We start from the raw sequence: 24,434 nt of genomic DNA, 5'->3' as shown, positions 1-24,434 counted from the left end.
TAAAGTAAATAAATAAATAAATAAATAAACTAACAAAAAAAAGAATCATTCATTTAAAACAGAAGTGGAGGAAACCAAAGGAAATCACTGGTGCATGACCAGGGAGAAACATGAAGACTCCAAGGGTCATAAAGCCAGGTCTCAGGCTTGGGAGACAGCTTTCTGGGTGAGAGGTGATGCCCGTGGCTCCACTATGTGGACCTCAGCACAAGGCTGGCTATCCTGAGGGCCAGGTCAGCCCAAAGGACAATTTCTAAGTGGGACTGAATTGAGGGGGTTCATTTGGCTCTCAGCCACTCAGACAGTCTTTAATTTCTAGCCCTTTCTCTCCTCTCTACTGCAGAAGAGTTCCTATTTTCAGCACTAAATTAACATAGATATGAAACCCATTTCACGGGATATATAGTAAATTGACACAGGAGACATTAAGTTTTCTGTTTTGAAAATGAAAGTTTTCCTTTTTCTTTGAGATCCCAAGACTGGCACTTCATTTGTGCTCAGACTGTATTTCCACTACTGAGCTGCTCACAGGACAGCAGAGCTGAGAGAGGCAGAGGAGGCAGAGGAAGGCCGAGGGAGGCAGAGGAGGCAGAGGAAGGCCGAGGGAGGCAGAGGAGGCAGAGGAAGGCCGAGGGAGGCAGAGGAGGCGGAGGAAGGCCGAGGGAGGCAGAGGAGGCAGAGGAAGGCCGAGGGAGGCAGAGCAGGCGGAGGAAGGCCGAGGGAGGCAGAGGAGGCGGAGGAAGGCCGAGGGAGGCAGAGGAGGCGGAGGAAGGCCGAGGGAGGCAGAGGAGGCGGAGGAAGGCCGAGGGAGGCAGAGCAGGCGGAGGAAGGCCGAGGGAGGCAGAGGAGGCAGAGGAAGGCCGAGGGAGGCAGAGGAGGCGGAGGAAGGCCGAGGGAGGCAGAGGAGGCGGAGGAAGGCCGAGGGAGGCAGAGCAGGCGGAGGAAGGCCGAGGGAGGCAGAGGAGGCAGAGGAAGGCTGAGGGAGGCCGAGGAGGCAGAGGAAGGCCGAGGGAGGCAGAGGAGGCGGAGGAAGGCAGCAGCTAAGGCTGTGAACAGAGCCATGTACCGTGGGGACATGTTAAGTGCCTGCAGGGCATGGTTCTGGGCAGCATGTCCACAGTCCCTCCTTTGTGGCCCCAGGAGACACACTGACATGGCCCAGGAATGAACAACAGTGCTGAATAAATCTGTTTTTGAGATCTGTAGGCCCTGGCCCACCTTCACTTCAAGTCTGGCTTCCTTTCCATCATTTCAAAGACATCTTCCTTGTTCTTTAAAACAGGACTTCTCACCGTCTCTCTTCCCACAGGAAAACAATTTCTGAGTAGCCGGGCCGGGCTAAATGACCAATCTGCTGGGGAGCTAACCCGGCCCCGTCATCCACTCCAACATCTGTCTGTTTTTAGGTTTTCTCACACCCTTCCTCTTCCCTTTGTAAGCTCTCCAGCTCTCTCCACATTTTCTTCAGTGGATTGCTCCTGAGCTCTTCAGAAAACATTCTGAGTCCTTCACAACACAAGACGCTAAGGAAAACTGTCTTCTGGTGGCCCCAAAGCCAATCTCTCTTCAATGTCAATGTCAGGGCTCTTCAATTAAGGGAGCACAGGCGGCTCTTAGGAATATTGCATCTTTATAGCAAAAGATGCTATCCAAACAGACTTAGGAAGACTCTTTTCTTGAAAGGTCAGTCACCAGATTCCTGTTACATAGTTTTAAAGAGCTGAAAAAGAATGCTTTCATCTGTGCCAAGCCGGCTGAAGACATTCCCTGTATCTGAGAGCCATACAGTGTCCCAAGGGGGAGGGCAGGTTGTTTTTAATGCAAGGGGAATAACTATTGTTTACTACATATATGGGAGATGATAAATCAACATTTATATAATAGAAAATATTATTGCTATGGCTCATATTAATTTAGACATTGTGAAAAATCAGACATACAATAACCTACTTTAGAACTGCATGTGACAAAAAACTAAGTATTATCTAAATGAAATTGCCAAATGGAGGCAATAGAAGATAACAGACTTCTGAAGTACCATTATAATACTTAAAATAATAGGATTTATTAAGTACTTATTATGTGGCAGGCATTGTTCTAACAGCTTTGTATGAATTAACTCTTTTAATCCTTACAATAATCCTATGAGATAACAGTATTAGCTTTATTTTATGGAGAAGTAAATTGGAGCACAAAGAAGTTACAACCACGCCAGGCAATGACACAGTGGATAGAGCATCGGACTGGGACATGGAGGGCCTGGGTTTGAAACCCCGAGGTTGCTGGTTTGAGCATGGACTCATCTGGTTTGAGCAAAGCTCACCAGCTTGAACCCAAAGTCGCTGGCTTGAGCAAGGGGTTACTCAGTCTGCTGTAGCCCCCCGGTCAAGGCACATATGAGAAAGCAATCAATGAACAAGTAAGGTGCTGCAACAAAGAATTGATGCTTCTCAACTTTCTCCATTCCTGTCTGTCTGTCTGTCTGTCTGAAAAAAAAAAAAGAAAAAAACTTAAAACCTGCCCAAGGTCACACATGGCCAGCAATGTCTCCAGGCAGTCTGACCTGAGACACTTCCCTATGAGGACTACACCACCAGTATTATGTCGCTAGTTTCTCGTGAAAGGACCTAAAAAATGACAAATTGGCATTACTTTTTTTTTTCTCCTTTTTTCTAAGTGAGAGGAGGGGAGATAGAGAGACAGACTTCCACATGCACCCTAACTGGGATTCACCCGGCAACCCCTGTCTGGGGCTGATTTGTGAATTAACCAAGCTATCCTCAGTGCCTGGGCCATTTGAGCCACTGGCTGTGGGAGGGGAAGAGAGAGAGAAGCAGGAGAGGGAGGAGGTGGAGAAGCAGATGGTCACTTCTCCTGTGTGCCCTGATTAGGAATTGAACCTGGGACATCCATAAACTAGGCCAGTGGTCGGCAAACTCATTAGTCAACAGAGCCAAATATCAACAGTACAACAATTGAAATTTCTTTTGAGAGTCAAATTTTTTAAACTTAAACTATATAAGTAGGTACATTCCTTATCAAGGTAGTGCCCACACGTGGTATTTTGTGGAAGAACCACACTCAAGGGGCCAAAGAGCCACATGTGGCTCACGAGCCGCAGTTTGCTGACCAGGGCACTAGGCCAATGCTCTATCCACTGAACCAACCGGCCAGGGCGGTATCACTTTCTTAGGTAATTATAATTTTAATTAACAAATTAAAGTAGAATTATGTATCTTTACATACATTTGAATTAATCTAGAGACATCAATCCCTGAGTTAGTTCAAACGGTAAATGGCAGAAGTGGAAATGGCCTCAGTAGGCAATACTCCCCTCCGTGGCTCCATCCTGAGAACAGTCAGGGGAGGCTCCTTCTAAATACAAGAGGCAACAGGAAGCTTCAGAAGCTGACCGCATAGGTAACTACTTCTACCTTGCTGTTTGAGTGAGTTTAACATACAGCACAGACGTGTTATGAGAATGATTGTCATATTTCAAATTGTGTTCTGCTATTCACAGGGAAGTCCCTGAGAAACTAAAGTAATAAACATGCACACAGAATGGCAGTAATAACACTGTAAGCAACAGAGTGTGAGAGTGGGGACAATATAATAAATGAAAAGCGTGGTCTGTAATAAAAGAAGGGGACAAAAAACATTGAAAAAAGGTTGTGAATTAAAAAACCCACTGAAGCAGAAATACCCATGGTAAGAAGTCAATATAAAGTACAGTGACCTAGATCAGTGTCCAAGAGAAACCCAAGTAGAAAATCTAAGCAAAACAACAAAAAGTGTTTTCCCTTTTCTTTTTCATTCAATGTAATATATCTTTCTGTCCAGTTGAACATACCAACTTCTCAAGAGATGACTTCAGACTAGGTTTCCCCACGAAGAAAGAAGGTAGGACTGTGTCAGCACAGTGGGACACTTAGGAAGGAGCTGTGCCTGAAGCCAAACCACTGGGGGGCAGTCTTAGCCTCCTCCCCAGCACCCATGCCACGCAGTGTGGCTTCTCTCCTTTGCCTCCTTTCCCTCTCCACCACGTCATTTCAAATGTTCTCCATTATCCTCAAACTGCCCTGCTCTGACACCCTTTCATTGTCTTGGAAAAAAAGTAAAGAGAAGTCGCTCAGGTGGGAAATCCATTAGCTTCCAGTTGCTGAATTGAGAAGCACAGTTACATCTACCCACATCTCCATCTCTCCTCCTTTCTGTGGTCAAGTCCATCCACCCTCAGCTCTGGGTCCCACGGTGTCCTGCCTCCTCTCAGGAATATTGGACCATTGGGCACCTCTCCTCTCTGTTTCTGTTCTCTTGTATAGCCAATCTCTCCTCTACTGAATCCTTCTATTGACTTTTTATAAACAAACAAACAAACAAACGTTATTTCCTAGAGCAGTTTTAGGCTGACTGCCAAACTAAGAGGCAGTACAGAGATCTCCCACACAGCTCCTCCCTCACACACGAACAGCCTCTTTCACTGTCAACATCCCACTAACCCAGGGGTCCCCAAACTTTTTACACAGGGGGCCAGTTCATTGTCCCTCAGACCGTTGGAGGGCCGGACTATAAAAAAAACTATGAACAAATCCCTATGCACACTGCACATATCTTATTTTAAAGTAAAAAAACAAAACAGGAACAAATACAATATTTAAAATAAAGAACCAGTAAATTTAAATCAACAAACTGACCAGTATTTCAATGGGAACTATGGGTTTGCTTTTGGCTAATGAGATGGTCAATGTGCTCCTCTCAATGACCACCAATGAAAGAGGTGCTTCTTCCAGAAGTGCGGCGGGGGCCGGATAAATGGCCTCAGGGGGCCGCACGGGCCGTAGTTTGGGGACCCCTGCACTAACCTAACCACAGTGTCGACTGTCAATCAACCTACGCTGACACTCCAAAATCCAGCTACTACCTTGTCTTTCTCCTTCCTGTGAGTTATTTCTACTCACTAGTGCCATTTCCTCCTCCCCATTCTAGCCTTGCTTCATAAAGATAAATCTACACATCACTCAAACTGACCATTTCTCATGAAGATCACCAGTGATCCTCATGTAGCTGAATATAATGGCTCCTTATTAGTCATTAACAAAATGATTAGTCTTTCAATACATTGTAATATGTTGGCTTGAATGATTATTATCTTGAACTCTATATATCCCTTGGCTCCCAAAGCTCAGCGCCTCCTGGCTCTCCCCAGTCCCATACAGCTTTCCTCTTTACCTGGCCACTTACTGACTGAGCTCCACAAGTTTACCGAAAGCCCCTGGTTCCTCTCACTCTACACTTCTGGTTAATCTTATCCATACCCTGTTTCAAAATCATCTTGAATGATGATGGCCCACACATCTCTACTCAGGTCTCTGGGTCTCCTGCATACTCCAGAATATTTCAAACTACCTGGACGACATTTTACCTCAGCATCTTAGGTAACAAGTCACATCCTTTTCAACAACGAACAGTGACACAGTCCATCCAGTTCCATAAGCCAGACACTTGGTGCTATCTCTTATAACTTCATATTCAAAGAAGTAGAAAGTTCGAGAAATTTTAGGTGCTATTAAATCTTGATATCTGTTCACTTACTTACATCATTCCCTTGACCACAGCCTCTGTGCCAGCTTCTATCCTCTCTGGTGTAGCCACTGCAGTAAATGATGAGCCTACAGACCCACATACCTATACTTTGGCTCCACTTTCTCCATCCAATCTACTCTCCATAGAGCAGCCAGAGCAGCTCTTTCTGAAAACCGAATCTAACTATGCAACATGTTTTTTTCTGAAAACATTTCAGGGGCTCCCTGCTGCTCTTGGACAGAGTGAGAGGTCCTTACACGGTCTGGCCTCACCCCTCTCTGCCTCATTATCATTGGCCCTTTTGTGCAGCCACACTGACTCTCTACTGGGTCCACGATTTACAACTTTCTTCCTGCCAGAGCCCTGCCTGTACTGCTCCTGAGCTTCTAGTGCTTTTCTCTCCCCCAGCTCACATTCTGCCTCGATTCCAGTGTCCAGCTGTCCTTAGTGCATCATGTTGATAACACATATTCCAGTTGTCATTTCACATGTCTGTGTGATTATTTGATTAATATCAATTTCTCCAGCTAGTCTAGACCAGTGGTTTCACCCTTTTTACACTTGGGAGAGAGTGACCTAGCTTGCTGGAAATGCAAACATGCAACGAGTAACAGTTTCATCTTACTGTTCATAGCAATGCAATGCAGTACAAGCTGGTGCTTGATTCCAAACTCTACATGTCTGAAACTTTGACTACTACATAAGTTTTCCTGAAAGCTTTCTGTCTACTGTGCATGATTTGCAAGTGCTCTACACAGTGCAAAAAGTTGTTCAAACGAGCCTATATGTTCCAAAGCTGTCTAAGACAACCTCAATAGTATTTTCATTGATAATACAGGCTGATAAGTGTCCATCACTTGAGCTCAAGTGAATGTGACTAAGATCATTAGGTCTATAATCTTCATACAACATCAGAGTGGTTAACTCTTCCACAGACCAGCACGAGATTTTTGGTGGACCAGCAGAGGTTTATGAACCAGAGGTTGAAAAACACTTGTCTAAATCCTAAGTTCTTTGAGAATGTCAGCCATGCCTGTCTTTGCTTCTCATCGTGCCGATGGTCCCACGCACTCAGTAGACATTCAGTTTAATAAATGAATGAATGAATGAACTAATGAATGGAAGGAGTAACTAGATCATGGACCAGGGAGTGCAGGATTGATGAATGGCATTCTCTTGCCACAGTGGGGTACAGATGGATGGCGATGCCTCGAGCACACTGCTAGATCTGCAGGCAGGACCTCTTTCAGAAATGACATATTCTGGACACATTCCCCAACCCAAGAAAAAGGAAAGGGACAGAAAGAGGAAAGATGATAGAAAAGCAGGATTCCCAACCTGCTTTAAAATATGAATACCCTTGAGAGCACACATTCTAAAGTTCATTCCATTAACTACACATGAGATTCCTGTGAACCCTTAGGAGGGTTCGGCAGGACTGAAACTGTGCCTTTGATATACCTCGCCATATTTATATCACAGTTCTTTTTAACATATCTCTGTACTTTGTTCTTTGTGTGCCTGTCTTCCTCAACTAGACTATAAATTACCTGCAGGTCAGGACCATGACTTTCTTTCCCTGGTATGTAGCATTAAAGTGACTGTGGGGTTCAGCACAGCTCAGACACTGATGAGTGTTTCTGATGAAAGACAGAAAAATAAATGGTTGGATACATTTATAGACAGGCATGAAAAACAAAGCTGACTTTACCATTGTACAGATGGACTAAAACAGTATTTACCACTAATTATACCACCCTGACACAAGCACACCAGAGTATGGGAATGACCATGGGCTGGAAATTGGAAGGCAATCCTGTAATTACTTACTCAATACATTGTCACCTTACTAAACTCCGAGTTCATCAAGGGATGGTGACTTTGTGCAGAGAAGTGTGAATTTTCTTCTCAACCCCCTTAATTCAGTTACCAAATGAATCAAAGTCTAGTGATAGCTCTCAAACTAACTAGTAGGGTTAGTTTTGGCTGAAGAAGTTTTACCTCTCTGGGTTCAATAATATCAACAGTAAAATGACATAGGAGGACTATATGATCTTTGAGATCTTTCTCTCAGCTCTAACATTTGATGAATCCATAATTAACCATCTGCATAAGCAGAGAAGAGTTTGGGACAGCCAGGCCCTCAGCAGCTGTACCGATCACAATAAATCACATGTGACTTACAAAAAAACCCCTCTGTATTGCTGCTAATCAGATCAGGCATTGCCACCAACGGTCGCAGTAAAGAAACGCCTGCAGCCCACTGTAGAAAATGTGCACTGAAGTCTCCCGATGCACTGCAGGGAGGACATCACTGCTGAGTAGCCTGGTAGCTCAGGGGGCAGTCATTCAAATAAAAAGTAATACAATCTGAAACTGGATATGAGCACATATAAAATTTTACAATTGTTATCAATTGGTATCTACGGGAAGGATGATTAAGCAATTTGGCATGAATTTAAAATTATCTAATAACTTGGTTTTATATTGGGGGAGAAGTACTTATTTTCTCCCAAAATTCATCTCCTTGAAAATTTCTGACAGAAACTCCTGTCATATAATTTGTTAACAATGTATCTAGCTCATTCTGGAAAAATTTAGTTGTTTAATGAAAAACTGTTGGCAATATCCTTCTAGTTTATACAATGAAGGTGCCATCCTGGCGATGACAATGATATGCTTTGCAATATGTATTTCTTAAAGAAGCCTCAGAAGGTTACATTTGCAAAGCTCAATGTTGACTCCCTTGAAGCAGCCACATGATTTTTTGGTTTTAACTCTTGGGGATGAAAATTATTTAAAAACATGTTAATGCTTTCAATCTCTTCAGAGTAAAAGTAATAAGTTAGTAAAGGTAACAGACACCAATGTATACTGAGTACTTTGTACTAGTCACTGTCTTGAGTGCTTTTATGTATTAACTTGTATAATCTTCACAACAACTCTGAGGAAGGCACGATATATTGCTACTGTTTCCCACCTCACAAATGTGGAAACTGAGGCATAGAGAAGTTAAATAGCTCGCCAATAGCAATATGGATGGTAAGTGGTAAAGCCAAGACTGGAACCGAGGTGGCCCGTCTCCAAGCCCATATTCTTAAGCACAACTTGAGTCTGCACCTTTATAAACTATTGACTATAATGTACACTTTTATTACAAACTCAGGGTTATAATTCTGAACCTCAGCTTTTGAGAATTACTCTGTGTTCCCTTTCAGTATTCCCTACTTTGAAAAACCATAACTGCAATTCAGGTTGCATGCAGCTAAGTGCACATAAATCCCAGGGAGCACCAATAACCAAAGCCCCGTTGAGGCCGGACCTTGTTTGTAAGCATGGAGGACTCCAGAGCAGCCCAACTCCAGGACTGATTTTATCGTTGCCCTTTCCGCATCTTAATGGTGGAAGCCTCTGGGTCCCAGAGCACGTGGACGTCAGTGATCTCCTCAAAGGAGCGCAATATCTAAGTGACTTCCCACGTCTGATCTTCCATGCCATTTCCTGTTCTAAGCTTGACTGGGCAACCTGACCAGCACAGCAAAGTGCAGGGGATGCCTGCCCTGAGCTGAGGGAGCCTTTATCTCTGCACGGCCAGCTGGGGTTTTTTAACCCCTTAGGCCCTCACTTGGATAATGGGTGTCTGACTAAAAAGATACAGGGACCAGTCTTCAAGCTGAGGGGGAGCTGGTACCTCAACAGTAATAAAGTGCTCTTCCGCCCTGGCTGGTTGGCTCAGCGGTAGAGCGTCGGCCTGGCGTGCGGGGGAGCCGGGTTCGATTCCCGGCCAGGGCACATAGGAGAAGCGCCCATTTACTTTTCCATCCCCCCCTCCTTCCTCTCTGTCTCTCTCTTCCCCTCCCGCAGCCAAGGCTCCATTGGAGCAAAGATGGCCCGGGCGCTGGGGATGGCTCCTTGGCCTCTGCCCCAGGCGCTAGAGTGGCTCTGGTCGCGACAGAGCGATGCCCTGGAGGGGCAGAGCATCACCCCCTGGTGGGCAGAGCGTAGCCCCTGGTGGGCGTGCCGGGTGGATCCCGGTCGGGTGCATGCGGGAGTCTGTCTGACTGTCTCTCCCCGTTTCTAGCTTCAGAAAAATACAAAAAAAGTAAATAAATAAAAAAAATAAAGTGCTCTTCCATTTTTTAAAAATAAAATATGTCCTACAAAAAGAGGATTAGGAGACAACTAAAAAGAATTTTCAAGGTTTTTACATATTAATTTATATTTTTATATATTACTATATGTATATACATATTATAAATAATATATGTATGTACACAATAAGTAAACATAATCTACAGGCATACATTATATGTATATATATTACATAATATGTAGGAATATGTAACATTTTACTGTCTGTATCTCTAATATTAAAGTGTCCGTCCAAAGCCAATCTGGTGCCCCTGCTGGATTACCAAAGTGTGTGCAATAAGGTTGGCCGCTCCCAGGTTTTTCACTCATCAGGACGCACCACGTGGATGCTTAAAGCAGCTATGTCAGAGAACAGGCTAAAGAGAGACAAGTACTAAAATGTCTCTGGAAGGTGGGCAAGAATCAGAAAGACAGAGGAGATCACATACAAACTCAAGCACTCTTCACTGAGCTTATTTCCTCTTATTTCCAAACCCCGCCAACAATGAGGCTGCCTGATTTGAAATGTGTGGAAGGTGGAAAGCCTGGAGGGGGGAGCATATGGGAGAGAGGTCAAGGTCTCAGCAGGGAAGGGCAGTGAGCTCATCAGCATGAACAAGAGCTCCTCCGAAAGAAAGAATCCTCAGCAACAGCAACAAGGGGACTGTCCTCTTCCTTGCCTTGCACATTATTTGGAGGCAAGAGTTTCCACGTAAAACAGAGATCATGTTTTTCCTAGAATGTTAATGATGCCCTAGGTTATAGTCAATACACCTGTAGTTCAAGTCACGTTTCAGAGTGATTACTCACAGTCACTACAATGATAACTTACTTGTTTCTTAACTATTTTAAAGAACTCAGAATTTTCCTAATATTTCTTAATTTATGAAGTGCATTTTGAAAAGCTGGTCCATAAATATTTAGGGACAGAGAAAGAGAAAAAAGAAACAGCTGATTTAAGTTTTTAAAATTAGCTTTTGTGGTAGGCAAAATTATGGTCCCCCAAAGATGTCTACAGCCTAATCCCTGAAACTTGTGAATATGTCACCTTACATGGCAAGGGGGACTTTGCAACCATGACTAAAGACCTTGAGATGCGGAGAAGTGGGTTACTTGGGTGGGCCCAACTTGATCACAAGAGTCCTAATGAGAGGGAGGCAGGAGAGTCAGGGTCAGAGGAGGAGACACATGAAGCAGAAGCTAGGGTGACGTGAAGGGGCCCTGCGGCAGGGACTGCAGGTGGCTCCCGAGGCTGGGAAGCCAAGGGAACAAATTCTCCCCTAGAAGCTCTGGAAGGAAGAAGCCCTGCTGACACCTTGACCTAGCCCAGCGGACCTGGTTTCTGACTTCTGTGAGATAATGAATCTATATTGTTTTAAGTCACCAAGTTTGGGGTATTACTGCACTCAAAAGAAATAAATGCAGGTACTATGTTGTGAAAGATGGGATCCTGGGCACAAAATGAATGAAATAAAAATCAAGTTTAAAAGAAGCATTACTCTAGTGGCAAGGAAAGAGAGCTTTCTTTGATGGCACTGGAACTCAAGCTCTATTGGGTTTAAGAAAGACAAATTCTGCCTAGAAAGACGCTAAGAAGAAAGCATTTAATTAGAAGGAAAGCTGCCCAAACATCTCAAGTGCAGTGGTTGACAGCTTCCAGTTTACAGGGTAGTACAGGGAGTATGTACACATCTTCCGCACAGTGTTTACAATGGCTGGAATGCCACCCTCGCCATTTCAGGTCCAGTTCTCAAGACTGGTATTGTGGGCCTCCTTACAAAATCTTCAGTCAATCCTAAGGGGCAAGGCAGTAGTACCCCACCCTAGGCAAGTAATGCAGTCTGTTATTCACAAAGGATGTGTCAGTCTGACAACATCTTTCTTTGAAGGACAAATATTTTAAACAGCAACTCCAGGAAACCATTTTAAAATTCTGATTAAATCTCTCTGACATTATCAGCTAACACTGAAGAGAGGGAATGGGAAAGAGCTGGCTGACTCACGATCTGGCAGGAGGAAACACATGGGCGCAGCAGCAGGAATGTCCCAGAGAGGAGGCCATGGCCCATCAAAGCAGACCTGTACCCTACTATGACCCAGCTGGGCTGGGGCAGACCTGGCTTTCACAGTCAGCCTGCTCCTGCCTTCCCCAGAGGGCCGGAGGGCTCTGATTCCATGGCGAAGGAGCCAAGGGAGGAGCTCTGCCTCTGATGGGCACTGCTTACTCCACTATGATGCTGTGAGCGCTCTCAGAGAACCAGGGCACTGCTGGTAGTGGACTTACATGTAGCATGTGTGTTACACATAGCACCCTGAGACCACCAGGAACTGTCCAACCTTGCTGAAGGTTAATGTCCTGTGCTTCAGGAAGGACACTTCTAAACAGTCATGGAATGCTAGTGTGTCAGAGTAGAGGAGCTGCAACCTAGCTTTTTCCAACTTCTGAGGCAGGGGTTCCAGCTGCACCCTGCGCTCCATGAAAAGGCTTTGTCTTGTTCACTGATGCACCGCCAGTGCCCAGAGGGGCATCTGACACACAGTATGCACTCATATTTGTGGAACGAATAAATGAATGAATAAAGGGAAGCTGTAGATGTGTTTATTTTATAATTACAATATGGAAAATCCCTAACTCAACTCATATTGCAACTATTCTTGACCCCGGATATGATGTCTCTTCCCCTCTAAGCTCCAGGAGAGGCCTGTTTCTTCCTCTAAGATGCTCTTCTCAGACTTGTGCTGCTGTCAGTTAGTTCTCATGAATTTATTCTCCAAAATAAATTATAAAAAGGCTCAGGACTGATCCTACCTCACCCATCTTTGTACCCACCACAGCCAGCCAATGCCTTCCATGAAGTAGGTGCTCAATGAATAGCAATAAATTGGAATCAGTAAAGCATTGTGTCTCCGGTTTTTTTTTCGGAAAGAGAGGGTTGGCATGTAAAGGTCATCTGGATTACAGAGTAGAGGATCATAGCAATTCAATATACTTTAAAAAAACCTTCCTAATTTCTCTATAATAGGAAGAATACTATAAAAAAAGTGATCCTCCAACAAGAGGACCTAGATTTATCAATATTCAAGGTTTTGCCAGAAGTGAGAAGCATTTAAAAATCAATTAATACAAAAACCTTATTAAAATAGACATGTGCATACACATATATAGGATTTACTAATTGATAGGATTTATCTTTGGAGAAGAGATAAAAATAAAATGCATATTGCATTGAACAAGTGGCATATGGTATGATTTATAAATACATACTTTGTCTCTGCCTTTCAGGTACTGGCCTCTTGCCCTGGTTTGAGGGGCCCAGACAGAACCCTTTAGGAACTCTGATGCCATCTTTCCCTTACAAACTGACTAAGGGGGAGCCTGTCCTCCCCACCAGTCAGGAACCTCATGGATGTCCGTTCCTCGGAGCGCAGTGAGATGCTCTTACTACCCTTTCCCACTGAAGCGGGAGGTTTCTCTAACCACACAGGTGACACCTCAGATCTGGGTGTCTGAGCTGCCTTTTGTTCCACGTGCCCAGTAAGGGTCCAATGCTAACAAGCACTGGTCAAAGTCTATGCAAACAGAATCTCCTGCTTTTCTCTTCTTTGCTGGACAGTAGTGACTGAGAAATGAAAGGGCTGAAGGGTAGCTGGGCAGTTTTGAGAGAACAGTGGTCATCTAACATAGCTACAAGCCAGTCTTTGATTTCTGCAAGTGCCTTGAAAGGAAAAGGAAGGAGGAAAACTAATATTTACTGAGTTCCTAGCAAGATAAATATATTTATAACAGTACTGCCAGATATTCCTTTCTAAGATTTAGGGTTTTTTTTTGTTTTATGTTTTTTTACTTCTAGCAAAGTAATACTTGCATATATTTGAAAAGTCAAGTAATTGTAAGGCTTGTTCTGAAGTACAGCAACCCCCAGCCCCAATTCTGCCACAGTCAGGTCTCCAGGGGCAACCTGATTTCAACTCTTCTGGTCAATTCCTATGGTATTTATCCATGTATCTTCAAATAAGATAATTTTATAGCCACTTCTTGGGATTTTGTTTATTTTTTAAATTTTAGTTATTACATATTAACTCTCCACGTTACAAGAAAAGCACTTGGCTCTCCGTTCCCACCTCACTCCCCCACACCACCCTTCTCTGCATAGAAGTTCCATCATCATCCTAATAAAGGTAGGCTGAGATTTCATCAGCTCACCCCTCAGTGCTCACACTGTAATGTGTGAATGCAGAGACTAGGAATATTTTTCCTTTTCTGTGCAAGTGTTTTTCTCCTGAACTGTAATAACTGCGTTGACTTTTCATCTGTGTTGTTTCCATAAATGTGTGCACCCCTACGCTCTTCTCCTGGCTAAGAGAGGAGGAAGGCACGGAGCAGTGCCACCTGTGTGTGCTGCCACTTACTAGATACATGACTTTGGACAAAGTACTTAACCACTGAGTGCCTTAATCTCCTCATTGACACAAGGAAAATAATAGTTGCCTATCTGATAGGGTTACTATTTGGATTCAATTGTTAATGCATGTATTCTCAGAACTGTGTCTGACACAGTGACTTCTCGGTATATAGAAATGGTGATGGTCAATATTAGGTCTCCCCTGGAGCCTTCTGACCTGCTCCAGTCTAGCGAGCCCTTCTGCAAGGCTGCACCGCAGCTGAGGCTGGCATGGCAGTCTCCTTCATCCTGGGAATGCCTGTGCTTTTCCTTTATGTTGGATTTCCTGCTTGGGAATCTTGTTTTGGCTGACTTCTCTTTTTGGTGAACATGTCCTCTAGCAGTCTGAAAGTATCATTCTTCTACCCTCAGGTTTGATAGACAGTATGACTGAGCATTGGATTCTAGATGGAAAGTTATTCTTGTTCAAGCTTCTAAAGGTGTTACTCTTCTGACTTCTCATGCTCCTACAAGACATGACATCATTCTGACTCCTGATTCTCATTCTGTCCTCTCCCAGCTTTCAGGACATTCTCTTTGTCTCCGTCACCCTGGCTGCCCCTGAATCCTGCTGTGGTTCTAGTTTTATTCAGCACACTGGGTACTTAGCGAGTCCTTTCAATGTGGAAATGTATGTCCTTTGGTTCTAGGGAATTTTCCTTCATTATTTCTTGGAATTCCTCTCTACCTTTCCTCCCTTCTCTCTTCCTAAAACACTTCTTATTTGGATGCCCGACTCACTGCACTGAACTCTGATTTCCTGATTTTTTCTCTAAAATTTCCTTTTTCTTTTCAGGAGAACTCAATGTTAGTTTTCAACCTTCTAACTTTTACATTTCTGCTACCAGATTTCTAGTTTTCAAGAATCCTTTCTGGGCCCTGGATGGCTAGCTCAGTGGTAGAGTGTCAGCCTGGCGTGTGGAAGTCTCGGGTTCAATTCCCAGCCAGGACACACAGGAGAAGTGTCCATCTGCTTCTCCATCCTTCCCCCTCTCATTTTTTTTTTCTCTGTCTCTCTCTTCCGCTCCCGCAGCCAGGACTCCATTGGAGCAAAGTTGGCCTGGGAGCTGAGGATGGCTCCATGGCCTCTGCCTCAGGTGCTACAATGGCTCTTGTTGCAGCAGAGCAATGCCCCAGATGGGCAGAGCATCGCCCCCTAGTGGGCATGCCGGGTGGATTCTCGTTGGGCACATGTGGGAGTCTGTCTGCCTCCCTGCTTCTCACTTCAGAAAAAAAAAATTCCTTTCTGTTCTCTGAATATTCCATTTTTTAAAAATTTATTTATTAAATTTAATGCAGTGACACTGATAAATCAGGGTACATATGTTGAGAGAAAACATCTCTAGATTATTTTGACATTTGATTGTGCTGTATACCCCTCCCCCAAAGTTAAATTGTCTTCTGTCACTTTCTATCTGGTTTTCTTTGTGCCCCTCCCCTCCCCCAAACACTCACTCCTTCTTCACCCCATCCCTGCTCCCCCCACCCCCACCCCTGTTGCCATCACATTCTTATTCATGTCTCCGAGTCTCATTTTTCTGTCCCTTCTATGTATGGATTCATATAGTTCTTAGTTTTTTTTCTGATTTACTTATTTCACTCCATATAATGTTATCAAGGTCCATCCATGTTATTGTAAATGATCCGATGTCATCATTTCTTATGGCTGAGTAGTGTTCCATAGTATATATGTACCAAAGCTTTTTAATCCACTCGTCCTCTGATGGACACTTGGGCTGTTTCCAGATCTTCGCTATTGTGAACAATGCTGCCATAAACATGGGGGTGCATTTCTCCTTTTGGAGCCGTTCTATGGTGTCCTTGGGGTATATTCCTAAAAGTGGGATAGCCGGGTCAAAAGGCAGTTTGATTTTCAGTTTTTTGAGGAATCTCCATACTGTTTTCCACAGTGGCTGCACCAGTCTCCATTCCCACCAGCAGTGCAGTAGGGTTCCCTTTTCTCCACATCCTCGCCAGCACTTATTCTGTGTTGTTTTGTTGATGAGCGCCATTCTGGCTGGTGTGAGGTGATATCTCATTGTGGTTTTAATTTGCATTTCTCTAATGATTAGTGATGTTGAGCATTTTTTTATATGCCTATTGGCCATCTGTATGTCCTCTTTGGAGAAGTGTCTATTCATCTCTTTTGCCCATTTTTGGATTGGATTGTTTATCTTCCTGGTGTTGAGATTTACAAGTTCTTTATAAATTTTGGTTATTAACCCCTTATCAGATGTATTGTCAAATATGTTCGCCCATTGTGCAGTTTGTCTTTTTATTCTGTTCTTGTTGTCTTTAGCTGTGCAAAAGCTTTTTAGTTTGATATAGTCCCATTTGTTTATCCTGTCTTTTATTCCACTTCCCCGTGGAGATAAATCAGCAAATGTACTGCTCGGAGAGATGTCCGAGAGCTTACTGCCTATGTTTTCTTCTAAGATGCTTATGGTTTCACGGCCTACATTTAAGTCTTTAATCCATTTTGAGTTTATTTTTGTGAGTGGTGTAAGCTGGTGATCTAGTTTCATTTTTTTGCAGGTAGCTGTCCAATTTTCCCAACACCATTTATTAAAGAGGCTGTCTTTACTCCATTGTATTTCCTTACCTACTTTGTCAAATATCAGTTGTCCATAGAGCTGTGGGTTAATTTCCGGGTTCTCTGTTCTGTTCCATTGATCTATATGCTTGTTTTTATGCCAGTACCAGGTTGTTTTGAGTACAATGGCCTTGTAGTATAACTTGATATCAGGAAGTGTGATACCTCCCACTTTATTCTTCTTTTTTAAGATTGCTGAGGCTATTCGTGTTCTTTTTTTGGTTCCATATAAATTTTTGGAATATGTGGTCTATATCTTTGAAGTATGTCATTGGTATTTTAATTGGTATTGCATTGAATTTATAGACTGCTTTGGGTAATATACACATTTTAATGATGTTTATTCTTCCGAACCATGAGCATGGTATATGCTTCCACTTGTTTGTATCTTCTTTGATTTCTTTAATCAATGCTTTGTAATTTTCTGAGTACAAGTCTTTAGTCTCCTTGGTTAAGTTTACTCCTAGGTACTTTATTTTTTTGGTTGTAATTGTAAAGGGGATTGTTTCCTTAATTTCTCTTTCTGACTGTTCATTGTTGGTGTATAAAAATGCCTCTGATTTCTGAGTATTGATTTTATATCCTGCCACTTTGCTGAATTCATTTATCAGGTCCAGTAGTTTTTTGACTGAGACTTTAGGATTTTCTATATACAATATCATATCATCTGCAAATAATGATAGTTTTACTTCTTCTTTTCCAACTTGAATGCCTTTTATTTTTTCTTCTTGTCTGTTTGCTGTGGCTAGGACTTCCAGGGCTATGTTAAATAACAGTGGTGAAAGGGGGCACCCCTGTCTTGTTCCTGATCTTAAGAGTATTGCTTTTAATTTTTGCCCATTGAGTATGATGTTGGCTGTGGGTTTCTCATAGATGGCTTTTATCATGTTGAGGTATGTTCCCTGTATTCCCACTTTTCTGAGAGTTTTGATCAGGAATGGGTGCTGGATTTTATCAAATGCTTTTTCTGCATCTATTGAAATTATCATACGGTTTTTCTCCTTCTTTTTGTTTATGTGATGAATCACATTGATTGATTTACGAATATTGTACCAGCTTTGCCTCCCCAGAATAAATCCCACTTGATCATGGTGTATGATTTTTTCCATATATTGTTGGATCCGGTTTGCTAATATTTTGTTGAAGATTTTAGCATCTATATTCATCAGAGATATTGGCCTATAATTTTCTTTCTTTGTGTTGTCTTTGCCTGGTTTTGGAATCAGAATTATGCTCGCCTCATAAAAGGAGCTTGGAAGTCTTCCTTCCTCTTGAATTTTTTTAAAATAGTTTGAGAAGAATAGGAGTTAGTTCTTCTTTGAATATTTGGTAGAATTCTGTTGTGAAGCCATCGGGCACCGACTTTTCTTTGTTGGGAGTTTTTTGATAACTGTTTCAATCTCATTTCGTGTAATTGGTCTGTTTAGGTTTTCTGATTCTTCCAGATTGATTTTTGGAAGATTGTATGTTTCAAGGAATTTGTCCATTTCATCTAGCTTGTCTAGTTTTTTGGCGTACAGTTCTTCATAGTATTTTCTTACAATATTTTGTATTTTTGTTGTTTCAGTTGTTATTTCTCCTCTCTCATTTCTAATTTTATTTATTTGAGTCCTCTGTCTCTTTTTCTTGGTGAGTCTAGTTAAAGGTTCATCAATCTTGTTTACCTTTTCAAAGAACCAGCTCCTAGTTTCATTGATTCTCTGTACTGTTTCTTTAGCCTCTATGTCATTTATTTCTGCTCTGACCATTATTATTTCCTTCCTTCTACTACATTTGGGCTTTACTTGCTGTTCTTTTTCTAGTTCTTTTAGATGCAGGGTTAAGTTGTTTATATGAGCTATTTCCAGCTTCTTGAAGTGTGCCTGTAGTGCTATGAACTTTCCTCTCATTACTGCTTTTGCTGTGTCCCATAAATTTTGAGTTGTTGTACGCTCATTGTCATTCGTTTCTAGGAATTTTTTTATTTCTTCTTTGATCTCATTCTTAATCTATTCATTATTTAACAACCTGCTATTTAGTTTCCATGTGTTTGAGAATTTTTGAGCTTTTCTGTTGTGGTTCATTTCTAGTTTCATGCCGTTGTGATCAGAGAAAGTGTTTGATATGATTTCAGTCTTCTTAAATTTGTTGAGAGCACTTTTGTGCCCTAACATGTGGTCTATTCTAGAGAATGTACCATGAGCACTTGAAAAGAATGTATATTCTGCTGCTTTAGGGTGAAAGGTTCTGAAGATCTCTATTAAATCGAGTTGATCTAGTGTGTCCAATAATTCTGCTGTTTCTTTGTTAATTTTCTTTCTTGAGGATCTATCTAGTGATGTTAGTGGGGTATTGAAATCCCCTACTATTATAGTATTGCTGTTGATCTCATCCTTTAAATCCATCAAAGTCTGCTTTATATATTTGGGTGCTCCTATATTAGGTGCATAGATATTTATAATAGTTATATCTTCCTGTTGGATTACTCCCTTTATCATTATGTAGTGGCTTCTTTATCTCTTACTGTATCCTTTGTTTTAAAGTCCAATTTGTCTGATATAAGTATTGCTACCCCAGCGTTTTTTTCATTTCCATTTGCATGAAATGTTTTTTTCCATCCTTTTACCTTCAATCTATGTGTATCTTTTGTTCTAAGGTGTGTCTCTTGTAGACAGCATATGTATGCGTCCTGTTTTCTTATCCACACAGCTACCCTATGTCTTTTGATTGGATCATTTAATCCATTTACATTTAAGGTTATTATTGATATGTAGTTGTTTATTGCCATTTTCTTCTTTAAAGGTGTATTCCTTTTTTGCTATATTCTTTTCCCACTTTGATCTGTTTACAACAGGCCCCTTAACATTTCCTGCAGCATTGGTTTGGTTGTAATGAATTCCTTGAGTTGTTTTTTGTCTGGGAAACTTTTTATTTCTCCTTCGATTTTAAACGATAGCCTTGCTGGATAAAGTAGTCTTGGTTGTAGGTTCTTGTTCTGCATTACTTTGAATATTTCTTGCCATTCCCTTCTGGCCTCAAGTGTTTCTGTTGAGAAGTCAGATGTCATCCTTATGGGGGCTCCTTTGTAGGTGATAATGTTTTTTTCTCTTGCAGCTTTTAATATTTTCTCTTTATCGCTTAGCTTTGGTATTTTAATTATGATGTGTCTTGGTGTAGGTTTCTTTGGGTTTCTCTTAAATGGAGTCCTCTGTGCTTCTTGGACTTGTGAGAGTTTGTCTTGCATTAATTTAGGGAAGTTTTCAGCTATGATATGATTCAACAACGTCTCTATCGCTTGTTCTTTTTCTTCTTCTTCAGGAACCCCTATGATGTGGATGTTATTTCTCTTCATGTTGTCACAGAGCTCTCTAAGAATTTCCTCTGTCTTTTTGAGTCTCTTTTCTCTTTTCTTCTCTGCTTTCATGCCTTCATTCCAGTTGTCCTCCAATTCGCTGATTCGATCCTCAGCTTTATCTATCCTGTTTTTAATTCCTTCCATTGTGGTTTTTATTTCTGATATTGTATTTGTCATCTCCGACTGATTCTTTTTTACACTTGCTATTTCTTTATTTAGGTGTTCATGATGACCATCCATTGTTGTTCTATGATCCGTAATCATCCTTACAATCATTATTTTGAACTCCGCATCTGGAAGTTTGATTATTTCCATATCACTCAGTTCATCTGAAGGTGTCCCTTGTGGTTTCATTTGGATTGCACTTCTTTGTCTTCTCATTGTCTGTTTTTGGGTGTTTCATTTGTAGGGTTGGTTGAGTCTAGGCTTAGTGTTGTCTGCCTCCAGTTTTCAGTTGTGTCATTTCTAGGTCTTCTTGGGTTGGTATCAGCTGTTATCTGTAATCCACTTTCGGATTTGGGCAGCTTTGAAGTCTTGATTTGTTTGTTTTCTTTACAGGTGATAGTCTTGTTAATGATCTCAGCAGGGGGCTTCCTTGAAAATGTATCCAGGATTGTGATGGGTGTAACCTGAGACTCTGAAGGTCTCTTTAGTCAACTAATGTCACTGGGGCAGGGTGTTTTCTCAGCTTCAGTAGGGGGAGGTGTATCTCATATCTCCATGGAGACCTGAGTTACTGCCCCTCCTCCCCACTTCTTGTTTTCAGCTGTGTCTTGTTGCGCTGATTGGAGCTGGATAGATGTCCGGAGATCTCTGATCCGGAAGCAATTCATCTCTGTTTTGTGAAAGGTTCAGTCCCTCCCCTAGCTATGGCCACCTCCAGCATGGATGAGTCAGCTTTTTTAGGTCGTCTCCTTCATTCCTTAGCCCCTCACAGTCTGTCCCTCTCTCTTTCCTTTCCACTTGGGAGATAAGCTGGTCTTTTCAACACACTTTGCTCCCTGGTCGCTAGGCAAATGGCTGTGAGCAGTAGTTTCTGCTCTTTTCCCTTGTGTGAGATCCCCTCTGGGCTCTCAGCCTCACCCTCCCTCCTCCGTTCCTGTAAGCAGGGGAAATTCAGGCGCTCCCTACCAGGTTTGTTGTGGCTTCTTCTTTGCTCCTAGGTTTTTGAGATGTGTTCTTGCAGTTCAGAGTTGGTTTTTCATACTGATTTTTTTCTAAATTGATTTGTATTCCAGTTTGGTGGTGAGAGCTGGGTGTCTGTGCATCCGCCTACTCCTCTGCCATCTTTTTCTCCTCTGTATATTCCATTTTTAATGGGTCCTTTCTTTGCTTTTGTTAGTAAATACATTTCCTTTCTTACTTCTCTAAGAATTGTGAAGGCAAGTTCTTTCATGTCTTCTCCCTTCATAGTTTCATTAAGCTGCATTTACTGCGTTTGTTTTTCCCTTGATCTTACTTTGTATTTAGCTGGCACCTCTTGGATGCATGTTCATATTTCAGAGTGTGCTGCTGGAGTCCTATGCATTTGTGGGCATACAATCCACCTGCATGGAGAAGGCTAAGGCTGACTGAGTACAGGGCTCACTGGAAAGGAACGTGTGAACTGTTTCTGGAGAAACCCCCGATGTGAGTATATTAAGCTGTTTTCTTATAGTCTGATGAGATCCCCAGAGTGGCTATTCCAAGTTCTCAGTAGGCAACAGTGAGGGTGATCATCCTAGTGGCCAGGATTCAGGTCAGTGAAAATGGCAGGGCATCTCAATAACCAGCTAGTCACTGCAACCCCAATACCAGGGGTCCTCTGCTTTGTCCCCTCCAGAGACAAATCTTCAGACTTCTACCAAGGTAAAGGCTTGTTGGTCATTGGGTTGTCACAAGTATGTGACACAGAATTGGGGAGAAAATCTTGGGTTCAACTGATAGTCCTATTTAGACCTGCATCACCCTACTCACAAGGTAACTGGTACTACCAATTCCTGGATCTATGGAGGATTCTGCAGTGCAGGTCACATTGCTCCTGGACTTTCCCCACTGCCAATCTGGATGTCAGCTTTTTGGTCTCTGCTTAAAGTAGTTTCCACTTCTCCCTCTGCTTTTCAGCTTCCTAAGTTATATAGCTGATGCCTCCTCTCCCACTGACTTAGTTCTTGATTAATTTATGCCTCAAAAAAAAAAAAACAAAACCCCTTTACTGTTACTGTAATAGCATTTTGAGAGGTAACTGAGGTTAATGCTTATGCTCAATCTGTTATCTTTAATCACAAATCTATTAACTTTACTTCTTAGATAAGGTAACTAAGGTACCAGGAGAATTTGTTGAAGTTCATAAAACCAGTAGGAAATAAAATCAAAACTTGAACTCTGGTCTGCCTGCTCGTATAGCCCAACCACTCCCATGGGAGCACCCTCTGGAGGGTGTGGGGCTCTTCCACAGTTGCTGTCTAGTGGAGACAGGCTCTACTCTGGAATCAGGACCAGAACAAAGACCATGAAACCCTGAAAATTCGGGTGACATCTCTCAGACTCCTGCTGCTGCCACACCCCTTCTACACCTTGTCCTAAATGGCCCACACTTTTGCTCCAATAATTCTACCAAAATCCCAGGCTTAGCCTTCTGACCTTAGTTTGAAAGAATGCCTAATAGGGAAGGGAATGGTCCTAACAGTGCAGCCCTTGCCCAACAATGTGAATACCAACTTACCTTTTCCAGTGATTGAAATACTTCTGATGTCTTGTTGCACAGAACAAATAGATGCTGACTATATACCTTTCACATTAGCCATAACTCAGCAAGACTCCTTAATTCAAGGAGAGTAACCAATCACCACTGTAATTACAGAAATTAACCCCCTGACAAACTGGGCTATGGTGTGTTTCAGTGATTTAAGAAAAACAAACCCAAACATTTTGTAGTAAGACTGTTGAACAGAATAATGATCAGCTCCTAAATGCAAGCCTTGACTATTAACCCACAGACAAAAATATATAGGACAGTGTTGTTTAAATAGCATTTATTCATTTAGCAATCATTGACTGAGCACTTACTGAGTGGCAGGAATTATCTGGTCCTGGGGAATACAGAATACAAAGTTCTTATTTCCATGGAGTTTGTTTGCTCGGAGACACTATGCCAATAAATAATACTTTTATAGATCTAAAAAATGCTATAAAGAAAATAAAAACGGGTAGTGGGTTTGAACTATATACTTAAATAAAGAGAATTGAGTAAAAAGAATCTAGCCTTTAGGATTTAAATTCTTTGAAGGGTAGAAAGAAAGACAGAAAAGAAAAAAAGAAGGCAAAGATTAAAAAATAAAGCATCAGAAAGGAGGCAAAGGAGATCTGGTGCTCATACAGGCAGAACTAAGGAAGGACGCTCACCTAGAGATCCTAGGTCCAAAAGACCATCATTTCCTTCTCCTTGCCTTCAGCCCTGTGAGTGGGTTCCAATCAGTGGGAAGGGAAAGGCAATGCCTGGCTCCCACTCCAGGCACCCAGAGCCCTGGCGGACAGCACCCAGGCAGGGAGGAATACGCTGCTCCTGAACAGCTCGATGGCACTGGGGTTTAGAAGCTCAGCATGGCATACAGACGACATGGAGATCTGGGGACAGCTCATATTTTTGCCAGCAAATGAGAGCAGGGACTAAAGGCACCACTTAGAAAGTCAGTCCTGTTTCTGAAGTCTGAATGAGGCACTGACATTAGTGAGTCGAGGAAAGAGGCTGGCTAGCTGCTAAGAGGTGTCAGGCTTGGCATTTAACTTGGTGAAATCTACCCTGGTTCAGCATAGGTGACTTTACTGAAGGGAATTTCTCTGAAATTATCTCATGTCTCTCAGACTACTTATAAACCAAACAATAGTATATTCATTTACAATGAGAAATATAACTGTGTTGAGATCAGAAGCCAGCGTGCCTGGCACTTGATATACACTCATTCATTTAATTCTCTCAACAGTCTGAGTGTAGTAGGGACTATTATTACTCCATTTTACAGACCAGGAAACTGAGGCACAGACAGCTTTAAAATAACAGCACATGAATGCAGAGCTGTAATGCAACCCAGGTAGTCTGGCTCCAGATTTCATGCTCCTAATTAGTATGTTACAAGCTAATTGCAGGAGCCGCAGAAAGAAGGAGAATGCAGAAGATTGTCTGGGTCACTGGACGTGTGCGGGTATCATTCATGGATTATTCTGTGGAAGTCAAAGCACACATTTGTATTTTACCTGAATTTAATTCTAGTCATTTCACTATCTGTCCCTTCTATCAGAGACATTCTGCTTTATTTTTAACCTGTTTTTGTTCTGTTGTATTCAAGGAGTGGTGCTTGACATATAAGGGACA

General features: G+C 42.3%; 1 protein-coding gene across 9 annotated transcripts in view; it reads right to left on the bottom strand.

Annotated features, from left to right (window-relative positions):
* Positions 1-24,434, bottom strand: part of FARS2 (phenylalanyl-tRNA synthetase 2, mitochondrial) — a 659,092-nt gene that overhangs the window by 122,886 nt on the left and 511,772 nt on the right. For 8 of the 9 annotated variants that reach the window (XM_066376963.1, XM_066376966.1, XM_066376958.1 and 5 more), the window contains one exon: positions 7,134-7,223. The exons of the other annotated variant lie outside the window; for it this stretch is intronic. In XM_066376963.1, the coding sequence (XP_066233060.1) occupies positions 7,134-7,223 (90 nt within the window). The remainder of the gene's footprint in view (positions 1-7,133; positions 7,224-24,434) is intronic. 9 annotated transcript variants of the gene reach the window in all.

The sequence above is a fragment of the Saccopteryx leptura genome, chromosome 3 (assembly GCF_036850995.1).
Source record: "Saccopteryx leptura isolate mSacLep1 chromosome 3, mSacLep1_pri_phased_curated, whole genome shotgun sequence".
In the NCBI taxonomy this organism is placed as follows: domain Eukaryota; kingdom Metazoa; phylum Chordata; class Mammalia; order Chiroptera; family Emballonuridae; genus Saccopteryx; species Saccopteryx leptura.
This window is presented reverse-complemented; position numbering and strand designations above follow the sequence as displayed.